This window comes from Protopterus annectens, chromosome 1.part2 (genome assembly GCF_019279795.1).
Source record: "Protopterus annectens isolate FY-2018-M chromosome 1.part2, PAN1.0, whole genome shotgun sequence".
In the NCBI taxonomy this organism is placed as follows: Eukaryota; Metazoa; Chordata; order Ceratodontiformes; family Protopteridae; genus Protopterus; species Protopterus annectens.
Genome location: NC_056727.1, coordinates 673,986,723 through 674,002,904, shown reverse-complemented (window position 1 = coordinate 674,002,904; position 16,182 = coordinate 673,986,723). Strand labels below are relative to the sequence as shown.

General features: G+C 42.0%; 1 protein-coding gene across 8 annotated transcripts in view; it reads left to right on the top strand.

The window, feature by feature from the left end:
- CEP170 (centrosomal protein 170) overlaps window positions 1-16,182 on the top strand; it is a 2,077,048-nt gene that overhangs the window by 413,455 nt on the left and 1,647,411 nt on the right. For all 8 annotated transcript variants that reach the window (XM_044058284.1, XM_044058266.1, XM_044058311.1 and 5 more), the window contains exon 3: window positions 11,140-11,229. In XM_044058284.1, the coding sequence (XP_043914219.1) occupies window positions 11,140-11,229 (90 nt within the window). The remainder of the gene's footprint in view (window positions 1-11,139; window positions 11,230-16,182) is intronic.

Sequence of the window (16,182 nt, the reverse complement as noted above, 5' to 3'; positions counted from 1 at the left end):
TTTGTAGTTATGAATAGCAAATGGCCATTGTATATGGGTTTTTCCACATACCTGCTCTGTGCAGTTGTGCTCCATGTTTATGAATAATGCTATAAGACTAGGAATGTAGTACTTTCTGGTAACATTTTGAAACAGTAGTGAGAGATCTCTTTAATTTGGTGGATAGGGATCTCCTAGGTTTGGTTTGTGTCTTTCGGCTTTTCCCGGTTAGGGGTCGCCACAGCGGAACTCCGGTCCGCTAATGATATTGCCTTCGGCACCAGAAAGATCTACTTTTGAAATTTCAGGCCTCACAGGCTGTATTTTAGGACAGGTAAGCCAGAGCGTTCTTCATCTTCTTCAGGCTGTTTCAACCCTTAAGAAAAAATCTTTCGCTTCATCAAATTATCCACCTCTTAAGGTTAAGAGAAAGGCTGCATGCAGATAGATTTGCTGGCTAAGTTGAATGATGATGTGCATACTGGTTCCTCTGCTTCCTGACCTGGCCATCCCAAAATTTAAATTATTGCTGAACATTTAACTGTATTCTTTCCTTATTGTAATCCTGAGTACTTGCTATAGTGTGAGTTGTTTACCACTGAACAAGGTATTGTTCAGTTATAACTAGATATATGTAGAGGGCTGCTTGTCCTTTTTAATTTGTTTTGTTTGTTTTTTCTTTTCTTTTTTTTTTTCAGAACTGTGGGTCATAGTCTAAACTTGCCCTTGCTAGATGGCTGTCTGAATTCATTAAATGGTATTATGTTAGCCATGGGTTTATGTCATGTTACTAGAGCTTTAGCTATTTTGATAACTCTTTTTAAAGAAATGCAGCCCTTGATAACATTTGTGTAGCAACTAGCATATTTCTCCATAAATAACACCTAACCAGAGAATAAGGCCTAGCATGGTTTTCCAGGGTGGTCATGATATAAGCCCTACCCCAAAAATAAGCCCCAGTTAAGATAGACAAGAACACACGACGGGCATGTTGAATTATAAAATAATAATATTATTGACACCTGTTGACTGAGGTTATCGTACTCAGCTCGCCATTTTCAGACCATTCGGACACCCAACTTCTTTTCTTTGCAGAAAGTCATAAGATTTTTTCCCCGAGAATACTCCACGTTTCTTACTGTAACCCTAATCCTTACTCACACTTGACGTTTGAGATCCTTGGCCCTTAAACACCGGCAAGTGTACTTTGATTGGTCAAAGTACAGACAATGCACATAAGATGTGCGCACTGAATAACGAACGAGTGTAGTTGTGTCTTCTTAACTGTCATCATTTTTGTTGCCACTCCTGTCTCGTAAGTCTTCAATTAACCCCCCCCCCCCCCAAGACAAGATGAGTGCAAAAAGGGAGAGCTATTCCATGGAGTACAAAAAAGGAATCATGGAGGACTCCTGGGGAAAGACTCTGATGGCTTTCTGCAAAGAGCAGAAGTTGGATCTCTGAATGGTCCACAAATGGTGAGCAGAGTACAATAACCTCAGTCAACAGGTGGACAAGGTAAATGCTAAGAAGTGCAAGTGTGGATCAGGTCGGCAACCATTATTTCCTGAGCTGAAAGATATCATCTGTGAATGGATTGCTAACAGGAGAGCAAAGGCTTTGGTTGTGCGCAGGACTGATATTCAAGCATTTGCCCTTGCAATGGCACCACAGTTAGAAATATCCCAGGAAGAATCCAAAGTATCACAACATTGGCTGGATGGCTTCCTTCAGCAATATGAACTCTCTCTAAGAAGATCAACAACACTGTTCAAGCTGGAAGATACTGAAGTTATTAAACGTGCACTTGCATTCAAGTCCTTTGTTGATGGCATCGACTTTTCTGCTTTCTATCATGATTGCTAGGGATGAAACTGCAGTGTTTATGGGCCAAGGATCTCAAACAACAATTGATCAGAGGGGTGCATCGTCAAACTACATTCCCTCCACTGGTTAAAAAAGTGCACGCGTTACCTGTATTTTGGCAATTCATCTAGATGAAAAGAAAACCCCACCTCTAATCATTAGTAAGGGCAAGAAAGATAAGAATGAATGTGTTTCAGGCATTTACATTCTTGAAACCGAAATAGCCTGGTGCACACAAGCAGTTATAAGGAAGTGGGTTTATATAATGCTGCCACTTTTTTTGCGAGGTGGCGAAAGAGGTCTGCTAGTCTGGGATTCAGCCAGCACTCACCGCGCTAAAGACATGAAGAACTTCCTTGCACAGAGAAGAATAGATCAAATGATGATTCCCGCAGGAATGACTGTCCATCTCCAGACTGTTGATATTGCAATAAACAAGCCATTCAAGGGCACATTTGCGCATGGAACTCAATGACTACATTGAAAATAGAATGGAAAGAAATCAGCTTGGAAACTTTGTGAAGCCTAGCCTGCAAGAGGTCGTGACTTGGGTGAAGAATTTGTGGGATAAAATCACTGACAGCTGTGTTGCCAATGCACTATGAGCAGGCTACATGGACAAGCAGTGCTCATTTAAGGAGAGCTCTATTGCTAGGCATGACAGATTGGGGCCAATAGTTCTACAGGAAATGGAGTTGCAAGAAATTCAGGCTGGAATTTGGGGGTTGGAGACTTTTATGACAATGTTCCAGAAGAAGAAGGTGACATGACTGTATTTGAATAACTTTTCTGTTATCGGAGAACAGAATAGATTGCTTCTTCTTTTAGCTTCCAGCAAGCTCTTGTCAGTTTTTTGACTTTATTGTATTAAGGTAACGTTTCATTATCAAGGGGTAATTACAAAGTAAGGCCACTAGTTCCCAGACTTCATTTTTATGACTTTCCATCATTCTTCTCTTACGGTTTGGGTAAGGAATAAAGAAAGCATCACCACTCAAAAAGTGACAGTTATTCACTTGTTTTATTCTCCTCCTCCAATACACATGTATTGAGATTTTTCTGCACTTTCTGTTAAGCATGAAATGTTGTACTGTGAAAGCCAAGGTGTAGATATTCTGAAGTTGAAATGATGTCCTTCAAGGATGCATCTGCAGTCATCACATATGGGTTGTCCTGCCTCAGGCAGCCCTTCGGTCGGCCGGATTCCAAAGTCTGGGTCTGGCCTCGGCTGATGTCGCACTTTCCCCGACGTCAGAGCGTCTGGGGTATAAAAGCATCAGCCGACGCCATCTTCCTCAGTCTTTCTTGCCGCGTGGTGCCTGAAGCAGAAGCAGTTCGCAAGTGCCGGTCGGTCAGCTCCTGTGATTCAGATACCGAAGACTTCGAAAAAAGCTAAGTACCCCGTTGGGGACTCTTTCTTGCCTCAGCCGATGTCAGATAAAGTTAATAATTGTTTAACCTGTGGGAAACAAATACCTCATAAGGATTTCCACTCTTACTGCCTCCCCTGCCTAGGCCCAGACCACGACGTTTCGGCCTGTTCAGCCTGTGCTTCCTTCAACCGACGAACTCTTAGACGTCGGTCAGAGTTTGCAGAGGAGTTTTTTGGGGCTAGTTTTGCTTATAAAATGCTGTCGGAGACTCCGACTTCGCATTTAGTCAAAAAACGGAAGGACAAGGACCGACACATGTGGGCCGCGGTTTCGGCTGAAACCTCGGTCAGGCCTACCGCGAGTGTCTCGGTCTCAGCTGAAACAGAGTCTTTGGCTCTTCCTACTACCGAACCCACGCAACAGACTACCCCGGCCCTGGAGGCCCCGGCAGAGTCGGTCATTGAATTACCTTCTGAAACCGGTGTCCAGGAATCTTCCGACACCATTACTGTAGATAAGTCTACTCCTGCACGTGGTGCAGCCAGACCCCCTGCATCCATGTCCATTAAGGCTTTCTCTAGGGCTAAGGCTGCTAAACTTTCTAAGGATTTGCCTCACAAAGTTTCCTCTCAGAGACCCTCTTCTAGCTCTCAGATTCTTACCCTAGCAGAGGATCTGATTTCATTAATTAGAGGCTCACAACCACATCCGGGCAGGGGCTCTCTACCACCTCCGGACAAAAGGCCCAGGGTTGAGCCCTCTGATCCACAGTCTTCAGATGAGTCCACGGATGGCTCTTATCTGTCAGACCACCAGGGAGGAGGCTTATTCGGCCTACGAGGATTCTGATGCTGAAGAATCTATTCCCTCGGCCTCCCCTCCTGAAGAGTTTTCATTTGGAGAAATATTACACACTATGAGAGAACATTTTCAATGGCAGGGTCAGGAATTCTCTGATTCCAGAAAGAGATTAAGGACATTTTTACATTTACCTCAGCACAGGCCCTTAGCTATACCTCCTGTTTTGAATGTAATTGATGATGTATATTCAGATGCTTGTACTGCCCCTGACTCTCTCCCTCTGGCTCCTGCAAAACCTGATGGGTACTACAGGGTCCCGGATTCACATTTTCACCTGTACAAGGCCCACTCTGCTGATCCAGAAACTATTTCCCAGGGCCCTAAAGGGGTTGCAGCTGCCACTGCTAAAAATCCTCTACCCTCTGAAAGGGAGTCCAGAGCATTAGAGAGATGGGGTAAGAAAGTGTATACTTCTGCAACTCTTTCCATGAGGGCATTAAACTGTCAATTCCATATGATACAGTATCAAGAATATTTACTAGATGAATTGCATAAGAAATTGTCCTCTTCTGAACCCCTTGATCGTAAATCACTTCAGGATCTGGTGCATAGCTCCCAGCAGGTTAGTAACCATTTCTTGCAGTGTGGCTATGATGCATTGGAAGCTTCATGTAGATCTGCTATGACAGGTGCAGTCATACGTAGGCATGCCTGGCTGAAGGAACAATCTCTGCCAGACCATGTTAAGGCTAAGCTTTTGGATGCTCCTATGGAAAAGCAAAAATTATTTGGTTCAACGGCTCAGAGGTTTTAAAGAAATTTGAAGAAAAGGCAAAATCTGTGCAAACCGTTAAAGATTTTCTGCAAGTCCAACCACCAAGATTCAGCAGAAATTGGCCTACTAAAAATTGGTCCTTTCCGGACTCAGACGGATCTCAAAGAGGCAGAAATAGACGTGCCGGAGGTAGAGGGCAAGCTAGAGGCTCCTACAGAGGCCGTCAGTGGCAGCCTCCCAACCAGAGAGCTGGTGCAGGAACTACAACTGCTACACCAGGACAGACTCAATGACTTTATTTTGACTCCACCGACCAGGGCTCAATTAGAAGCACCTTTGGGCGGAAAGCTTTCTTTATTCTCAAAAAATTGGCACAGCATTACAAGGGACACATGGACACTGCAAATAATAGACAAAGGTTACAGGTTCCATTTCCACTCATTGCCAAAAAGAAAAGGCATGCCAAACCTGCCACCAAATCAGAGGGCAGAGGCTTTGAAACAAATTACCAACTTAATGCAAATGAAAGCCATAGAAAAGGTACCTCTTTCAGAACAAGGCCAGGGATTTTACACAAGATTATTCCTTGTTCCAAGAAAAGAAAATCAATGGAGGCCTATTCTCGACTTGTCCGCACTGAACACGTACCTCATTGTGCCAAAATTCAAAATGCTGACTCTACAGCAACTCCTTCCCATGCTGGGCAAGGGGTCTTGGCTGGTGACTCTGGACCTCAAGGAGGCATACCTGCATGTCCCTATTCGACAAAGCTGCAAGAAGACACCTCAGATTTCTTGCTGGTTCAGAGCATTATCAATTCTCAGCATTGCCCTTTGGCTTATCTACTGTGCCCAGAGTATTCACGAAATGCCTGGCATCAGTAATTGCACACTGCAGACTTCAGGGGATTCAAATCTACCCATATCTGGACGACTGCCTAATACAAGCGGACAGCAAGCAAACTTTGTTAAAGGACTTGGACTATGCCATCCACCTGTTACAGGCCTTGGGATATACAGTCAACATCCACAAATCAAGACTGGTTCCATCCCAAAGAATAACTTTTCTGGGTGCAGATCTAGACACAACCACCCAGATGTTTTTTCTCACAGAAGAAAAACAAGAACAGCTACCAGTTTACTTTCAGAATCTCACAAGACAAACTCAGATGACTGCAAGGAGAATCCTGCAGGCCCTGGGTTACATGGCATCTTGCATTCTTCTGATTCCACAAGCAAGGCTTCATATGAGGAAATTACAATGGTACCTAAGAAGTTTATGGACTCAGCACAGTCACAGCTGAGAAGCTCTGATCCCACTTATTCCTTGCCTTCAAAAGGAATTCCTGTGGTGGGCTCAAGCCTGCCGGTCGAACAGCGGGCTGCCCTTCAGCAAGCCAAGAGCCAACCAAACCATCACCACGGACGCCTCAGACCAAGGTTGGGGAGCGCACATGGAGGACAGATGTATACAAGGGCTATGGACACAAAGAGAGCTGCACATGCACATAAATCAAAAGGAATTGCTGGCAGTGATACACGCAATCGAGACCTTCAAACATTTCCTTCAGCAAGGCCACCTGCTCATAAGGACAGACAACACCACTGTTATGTGGTACATAAACAAACAAGGAGGCACCCATTCCTACCCTCTTTGCAGACTGACAATGAACCTATGGGAACTGGCATTGAAACTCAACATACAGCTACAGTCCCAATTTGTGCCAGGGAAAGACAATACACTGGCAGACAGCTTAAGCAGAACTACCATGGACTATTACCTAATGGATGCTACACCCAGACATCTTCTTACAAATCACACAATCATGGGGAAGGCCGGAAATAGATCTGTTTGCATCCCCCCTAAATCATCAACTGAAGAAATTCTGCTCAAGGACATACCACCCAAAAGCATGGAAGGTGGACGCTCTCTCTTTCAGCTGGAAAGCTCTAACTGTGTATACTTTCCCACCTCTTCCACTAATGACCAAGGTCCTACTGAAGATCAGGACAGAGCAGCCCAGAGTAATCCTGATAGCCCCAAACTGGCCAAGGCAGCACTGGTACCCACTGCTAAAGAGCTGGTCACAGACGAAACCATGGCCTCTACCCCTATGGCCACTACTACTGACACAGCACAATTTCAGGACTCTACACTCCAACCTGAAAACCTTGCAGCTAACTGCCTGGAGAATACCATGACTCCTCCTCAGGGAAACCTATCCCAGACAGTGAGGAATATTATTATGGAAGCTCGCCGACCTTCCACAAGGAAGGCATATACAGCAAAATGGAAAAGATTTCACACCTGGAACACAGCAAAGGGCCTAGATGTGACTGTGATAAATATGGCATACATACTGGAATATTTGGCAGAATTGTACCACAGTGGCCTGTCTTACTCTTCCATCAGGATACATGCCTCGGCAATCTCAGCAGAATACAATCTAAATCCTCCTGTCTTCTCTCACCCTCTTCTAAGACAGTTTCTAAGGGGAATCAAAAACATTAATCCTCCAAGGAAACCACCTCTACCTACTTGGGACCTGAATTTCGTGTTGGAAAAACTAACACTACCTCTCTTTGAGCCAGCAGCATCGGCAGATGTACAGTTTTTGTCTTGGAAAACAGCCTTCCTTCTGGCCATAACCTCAGCAAGAAGAGTATCTGAGCTACAAGCCTTAATGGCGGTGCAGCCATTCCTTATCTTTCATCAGGATAGAGTTTCTTTGAGGACCAATCCTACTTTCATGCCAAAGGTGGTATCCAGGGTATCTTTGAACCAAGCTATTCATTTGCCTACTTTCTTCCCACAGCCTCAAAATAAAGGGGAGAGACTTCTGCACACCCTGGACATACACGGACAACTACGCTACTACTTGGACAGAACTAAAGGTTACAGAAAGACTGACCAGTTGTTTGTAGCATATGCTGTTGGGGTGCAAGGAAAAGCAATTTCCAAACAGACAATTTCGAAATGGATAGGAAATTGCATTCGTTTTTGTTACTCCTTTCATGGAAAGACTGTGCCAGCTAACATTAGACCTCATTCCACGAGAGCCACAGCCACCACCACAGCCTTCCTTAGAGGGGTGGCTACAAAAGACATTTTAGAAGCTGCTACATGGAGCTCCGTGCATACATTTGCCAAGCATTACAATTTGCCTTTATACTCCAGATCCAGAGCAGGTTTTGCTATGGCAGTCCTGCAAGCTATCTTAACTACACCATCCTTCACCTAGTACCTCCACCCCCAGTTTGGCTATGGTATTCTACCCATATGTGATGACTGCAGATGCATCCTTGAAGGACATAGTACAGTTTTGTACCTACCATAAATGTAGATGTCCGATAGATATGCATCTGCAGTCAGGTTTACCCTCCCTCCTACCCCTCTGTGGTATTCCTAGGGTGCTTACCCCTCTTTTAGCTAGCTGGGGGAATCTATTATGGTGTATTTGTTTGTATATACATGTATATATATAATTCTGCAAATAACCTCCGTAGTGTGAAAGCTTCCACAGCAAAACGACCAAAATACATATAAAAATGCTGTAAATGACGCTAAGTGCTCAGAAATACGTCCAGGCAGTCAAATGGAAGAATTCCACTATTTATTGATAAACCACACAGAAAAATTAACGCTCTTCAAAACTGTAATAATCGCGTTTTCGTCTCGCAATGTGGGACTTCATCAGATATAAGGAAGTTGTGCAATTAACATTTAAATATCTTATTACCTATTATTATATTATATATATATTATATTATAATTCTGCAAATGTTTGGAATCTTATTGCATTTATCCAAATTTAGCCTTCCTAGAGGGCACCTGGCATCTGGGGCAAGAAAAACTGAGGAAGATGGCATCGGCTGATGCTTTTATACCCCAGACGCTCTGACGTCGGGGAAAGTGCGACATCAGCCGAGGCCAGACCCAGACTTTGGAATCCGGCCGACCGAAGGGCTGCCTGAGGCAGGACAACCCATATGTGATGACTGCAGATGCATACCTATCGGACATCTACATTTATGGTAGGTACAAAACTGTACTTTTGTTGCACTGTTTATGTAGAATTCTCACACAACTGTTAATGCATTATCTAGAACTGTTGCCCAATAATGGAAAAGTACCAAATAAATGTTAATTTGTGTGCGTGAATAAATGTTGATTTGTGTACATAAATAAATGTCAATTTTTGTACAGGAATAAATGAATAAATGTAGATTGTTGTACGGGGGGGGGGTAAATATAATGCATCCCCTGATAATAAGCCCTAATGCGTATTTCGGCGGGGGAAAAGTATAAGACCTGGTCTTATTTTCGGGGAAATATGGTACATAGTCCTCTCATAACATCAGTGTAATATATTACAAGCTAATCTCTTTTTTCCAGATCAAAATCTTTCACTGGGGTACTATTACCAGGGCTAGGGCTATTTTCTTCTAGATGTCCAGCCAATAGGAAGAGCTTGAGTCTCTGTCATCTGTCATGCGAGTTACCAGGGATGGACCTGCAGTTATCAGAAACAAAAACATGTACTTGCCATTGCCATAGGTCTGCTGGATTAGGTCTGTCATTATTAACTACTCTGCAAACACAAGAGAAGTGAAAAAACAACCAGGTACCATTTTTTTCACTTCTCTTGTGTTTGCGGAGTTGCTGTGTGGTTTTACTTACTTATTAACTACTGTGTTATTATTACACTTGGAGAATGAGCTGTCTGCAAAATTATTTTGAATTTTTAATATTGTATACATATTTTTATAAATTTTGATATAAAATAGTTCCTTTGCCTAAGAAACCAAACTTGTTTTAGTATAATTATTTTTTCCAGAGGAAGTATTTTACATCAGAAATACAAGACCATGTAAGTATTTAATATCTAGACACACACACACACACACACACACACACACACACACACACACACACACACACACACAACAGCACAGGCATATAGACACACACACACACAAAAAAGTACACTAACACACGCATTCAAAAATATACACATACACACAGACATACATTTATATAAATCATACCCCTCGACCAGTTAATGTAAGAAATCTGGACAAAGCCAATAATAGAGGGACAAAGGACCAACAATAGGGATAGCTTTTAAATATTTCTCTTTTAAACTTGGAAAGTTGCTAGAAAACAGATTTTAGGTTAGCAAGCATTTTCTGAAGCATGTGAAGTCTAAAACATGCACACAACACTAAATATATCCAGTTAGTTAGCTCTTACCCTTATCCTAACCTGCACACACACACACACACACACACACACACACTCACTCACTCACTCACTCACTCACTCACTCACTCACTCTCTCACTCTCTCACTCTCTCACTCTCTCACTCTCTCACTCTCTCACTCTCACACACACACACACACACACACACACACACACACACACACACACACACACACACACACACACAGACACACACTCTCTCTCTCTCTCTCTCACACACACACACACTCTCTCACACACACACACTCTCTCTCACACACACACACACTCTCTCTCACACACACACACTCTCTCACTCACACACACACACTCTCTCTCTCTCACACACACACACACACACACACACACACACACACACACACACACACACACACACACACACACACACACACACACACACACACACACACACACACACACACACAACTTCTAATGCACACAGGCATGCAAGTACACATGCACAGGCAAACACAAACTTACACATAGACATGTATAGACACACGATTTTCTTTTTCTTCTTTTTTCTTTTCTTATTTAGTTTTTCTTTTTATTTTATGCTCGCTGTCAGTAAAAAATGTCAGCCATTTGTTTCTTAACTGTCCCAGTTTCACAGTAGCTTAACATGCCGCTGTGAAGCAGTCTACTTTCTTTTTCAGAGGGTATTACCTATACATTAACAACTTGCTGGAGAATGTTCGTTCTCCAATCAGGGTTTAATGCACAGTTTTCCCATTTTCTAAAACTTGATAATAAATGAGGTGTTGGAGATTTGTTTGGAGCTAGGTGCATGTGGATGCATTTATTAAATCAATCTAAAATGTAATGGGTATCAGTAACCAAAATGTAGGCGCTTTCATGTTGAAGCGAAGTAAGCATAACTTTCCATTTTTGTGATCATTTCATACTTGTGCATCTGTACTTAATATCAATTCCACTTTAAGGTGTTAAATGCTGATGTTACTTTGTTCCTGCCTCTACTGTAAGTTTCTTCAGTAAGTTAAAATGACAAAAAAAAACTCTTTTTGTAATGATACTGCTATGTGATACTTCACTGTTATTTGTTATTTTTCTTTGTGTTTCAGTCAAGGAGTGTGGACAAACAGCATGCTGTGATAAATTATGATTCCTCAATGGATGAACATTTAGTAAAAGACCTCGGCAGCCTGAATGGGGTAAGCTATCCAAAACAATTGCTGCTTTCTGGAAAGAAAAGGCTGGATCACTTTCTCAAACTGCAAAAACTCGTATCTCCTTCGGGGATAGTAAGTGTAATGAAAATCATAACATTCGGGTTTACCCACATTATGTGCTCTTTTTTCCCAGCCAGAGTTTTCATCAGCTGTGCCCGTAACTTTATGAAGGCCTTCGTTGGTCTTAAGCCAGCATTATTTAGAACCTTTGCTGGTATGCAAAGTACTGATATGCAGCCAGGACTGCATGGAACATTTTTCAGTTCTTCTTGCCACTGAAAGTGCTTCACTTCCCATATCAGTGCTGATGTAATGTCATCCGAGAAGCAGTACATTCCTGTCAGTTATTAACTGTTTTTCCCAAGGATCTTCAGTTAACAGTAAACTAAAATGTTAAACTGTGATTTTTAGTTGGCTGTTAGATTTTTATTACCACAAGTAACTTCTTTAATTTTATAATTCTGTTTTTGGATTATGGGCAGGAGAGAGATTGATTAAAAATAATAGTAAGTAAAAAATAATTTGATTTAAGGTGAAAAGGTGAATCATTAAACGAAACACTGAAATACCTTAAAAATGTAAATCCTCCAGCTTAATGTTCACTTGTGTTGAATATTTAAATGACTGTTTAATACAGAGGTGTAAAGTCATAATCAAAAATACCAAACTTCTCCTCTCTGAACTTCATGCTGCTGAAAGATTAGATCTTAGCCGCACCTTTATCCATATTTATGTTGGTGTTTCCTGTAATCTTGAGATCTGGTGGGTTACAGTCAGGGTTGCCAGACGTCCCTATTTGGGCGAGACTGTCCCGAGATCAGCAGCCTGATCCCGAGTCCCGCACTGCCGGTTTAAATCCCGGGCAGCCTCCGCTTTGTTTTTTTTGATTGGCCATAGGCCAATCGCAAACACGGAGCTTCTTGTGTTTAATGCGGAAGTTCCACATTAAACGAAGCTCCGTGTTTAGCGATTTTTGATTGGCCCGTATGCCGATATACGGGCCAATCAAAACATCACAAAACAGAGCTACTTCTGTGTAATGCGGAACTGCGATGTTTCACATTAAACTGAAGTAGCTCTGTGTTTATTTTTGATTGGCCCGGGCCAATCAAATAAAAAATAGTCCCTACCTGGCCAGTCGGAAATCTGGCAACCCTGGTTACAGTAGTGGATGAAACTAGCACTTTAGCACTGGTTAGAGGAGAGAGGCTTATTGCAGCTACATATGTTGTGGCTACTATCTTAATGCAGTCTTTAACTATAGGACTTTTGAAAAGGAATATTTAAATATGGTGCAGGACCTATGTTGGCACTTCTGTCAGACTGACCCAAGTCTGTCAGTAGAGTGGAGATGCAAACATTTGCAGTTATCTGCAAAAGTACAAGAAGGAAAACTGAAAAAAATCAAAGAAAGTGAGCATTTTCCCTGACTCAGTGGTGCAGATGACTTTATATGATGCATGTGTTTTATTTTCTTCTCAGGACTTGGATAAGAAGAAGTATTCCTCTTAAATTTGAGGGTCATCTCTGAAAGATTTCCATTCTGAGGATTTTGCTTTTTAGAAGATAATTTTTTCATTTGGCATTAGGCAGTACCTCTTCTCCTGACAAGTTATGAGGCTGCTAGATTTGTAGTGGAGAGAGCCACTTCTTTGTACTATATGGAACTTTCATAGTCAAATAATTGTGTGCAAATTCCAAATACAAGAACAACAGAGAGGATCTGCAAGTCTTGAAGTCGATGGTATTTATATATACACCGGTGTCATATTTTGCTACTGTTTCTTTCTCTGCATCTAACCAAAGTGGAAACTTTATTCAAACATGGTAACTAGGTAGAACACTGATCCGAGTGGACACTTTTCTGGTCTTCCAAATGAAAGAAAAAAGTAAATGCATGTCAAAAATTACAGAAACAGCAACATAGTTAACATTTATATAAAACGTGTACAAATCTACTACTTTATCTAGGAAACCCAGTTATTTAGTCCACAATTTCACATCCGAGCTCCATTTTGGAGCAAAGTCAGGAAAATTTGCAGTCTGTTACACTGTGAGTAGATTAAAAAAAAAGTTGCTAATAGAAGTCTGTGGGAACAAGACAGAAGTTCACAGTACTTGGGTTCAGCACTCAGGAATGCAAATACAGATATGCTGTGTTTATTGTTGTTCACTAATTGTGATCTCAAAGTTAGTAAATGTAAGTAGCAGGAGTGTAGGGGACAGCACAGTGACAACCCCCCCATTAACTGAGTTTTTGTTGATGTTGCAGCAAGTTTGCTGCTTTGAGTTGTTTGTATTATATCTGCACTTAAAAGTGTTGAAAGCAAACGTGAAGCAGCCAAAAAGTACATTTGGTGCTATGAGTGCTTCATCAAAGGTAGCTATGTCATTGGTGGTTTTGAGGAGACTCGCATAGGTTAGAACAGAGTCCGATCTAGACTGTTAGGTGTTCCGCTCACGCAATATTTCTTGTTTGATCAATCATCTGATGATATTGCTGAGTTAGAAAAGGGAGAACCAACATTGTCATTTAAAGAAATGTATGTGCCTCATACTCCTGTAGCAAAAAACTTAAGACTGCCTATAAAGTGCATGCCTTTTCAACATTCTTGTCATATTATATAATGTAAAAGAATGCAAACCAATTACAGTTCAAATTCAGGCCTTCCAGATAATTTCATCTCCATTGTTTTCCCCTCCCCATCTCCATTACCCCATAAAGATGAATTTTAAAGTTAACTTTCAGCACAACTGGCATTACCAATAGACAGCTGAGTTTTACAAACAGTTTAGCATGTTTATGCAGGAGAATTTGTTCAGAATGCTCAAATGTAGTTTGTTACACGGACATATCAACAACAGCTATAACAAGCATTGCAATAATGAAAAGGTAGTATAGATGGTACCTACCAGTCAAAATGTTCACAATTTTTACTCACAGTTTCTTTTCAGTAACTGGACTAGATAGTAAAGCCATTTCTGGATTTATCAAACCTGAACAACTTCATTAATACAAAATATTTTCAGGATAATGACTTCTGCTTCATGTTATAGAGCAAGACGTGTACATGGCAACTATAGATATGGAACCCTATTTTTAGATAGGCACCCTATCTTCATATGCCAGTAAAATCTTCTCATAGAAGGTCATTTCAGTTTTCAGATCTGCCATTTGGATTACTCACAGCCCCATGAGAATTGTAGCAGGTGTTTAGGTGCAGTGTTGCCACATTTCGGAAAGCAAAACATACCCATTTAAAACCTGACTATCTTCCTTTTATTGGTATAATTGCCTAATAGTTAGACAAGGGAAACATTGTGCACATTAATCAGGTAGTTGTTACAGCATCTGGGAGTAGTATTAAATCACAAGAAGTCTTCTGTCTCGCTGACATTTCTGATGGTAGTCATTTATTTATTTATTTATTTATTTCAGTTTGATTACCGGGGAAGTCCACTGGGCTATGAAGTGCCCATTTCCAGTGGAGGCCCGGGGAGAAAAGCTCCATAAGCAATACAATACAATAAGGGTTACATAGTGTTGAAGGTAAAATATAAGTGTAAAATTCATACAGTCAGGAAATGCAAATGCATAAAATGTACATCATAAGACACAGTTAACAGATAGATTCCACTTTTTTTTTTTTTTTTAAATGGCAATATTGATATTTACAATATTTACATACTTGGAGTCAAGTGAGAAATTGCTTAATCTGTGACAGTCAGCTAAGTCTATTTTGGGAGAATAGAAATAAAAGCTTGAGGGTAGAGTGGAGCAAGAAGTATAGAGAGTTCAGTGGGGAAAATTCCCTAGAATTTATGTAGGGTGAAAGCAGGAACATTTCCGTTTGGATGACAGGTATAAGAATATTTGGGTCTTGAATGATTCTGGGTTAGGTATAGTCCTAAGTGAGGGAAGGAGAGAGTTCCATTTCTTACCTAGAGAGAAGGAGAGTAGAAGCTGGCCAGCGGGATGTTTGGGTTTGTGGATGGAGATTAGGTTTTGGTGTTCAGATCTCAGAGATCGATTTGGGATGTATGGTGGAAGGATGTTTGTTAAGGCTGGGCATTTATCTGGGTAGAATATTAATTTGTGAGCGGTGGTTAGCTGGAGATAGTCTAGGTGGTTGGGGAGATGTCCTTCAAGAATGCAACTGCAGTCATAACATGTGGGTTGTCCTGCCTCAGGCAGCCCTCGGTCGGCCGGATTCCAAAGTCTGGGTCCGACGTCGGCTGATGTCGCATTTCTCTCCGACGTCAGAGCGGCTGGAGTACATAAGCATCAGCCGACGCCATTTTCTTCAGTCTTTCTTGCCGCGCGGTGCCCGAAGCAGAAGCAGTTTGCAAGTGCCGGTCGGTCAGCTCCTGTATTCTTCGATACCGAAGTCATCAAAAAAGCTAAGTACCCCGTTGGGGACCTTTTCTTGCCTCAGCCGATGTCAGAAATTACTGAAAAAGTTAACAATTGTCTTTTTTGTGGTAAACAAATACCTCATAAGGATTTCCACTCTTACTGCCTCCCTTGCCTGGGCCCAGACCACGACGTCTCGGCCTGTGTAGCCTATGCTCGCTTCAACAAGCGCACTCTCAGGCGCCGGGTGGAGTTCGCTGAAGATTTTTTCGGCGATAAATTTGCTTACACCATGCCGTCGGATCTTCCGACATCGCAAACTCCCAAAAAGCGAAAAGACCGGGACCGACATCCTTGACCCGCGTCTACCACCGACTCCACGCCAAAACCTATCGCGAGTGCTCTGGTTCCCTCTGAGACGGTCTCTCCACCGCTCCGAACCGAAGACACCGCATTACCGACGACTCCGATTCCAGATATTACTCCGACGCCAGTTATAGACTTTCCTCCGAATACCGAAACCGAGGAAATGCCCGAGACCATTGCTGTAGACAAGGTCACTCCTGCACGTGGAGCTGCCA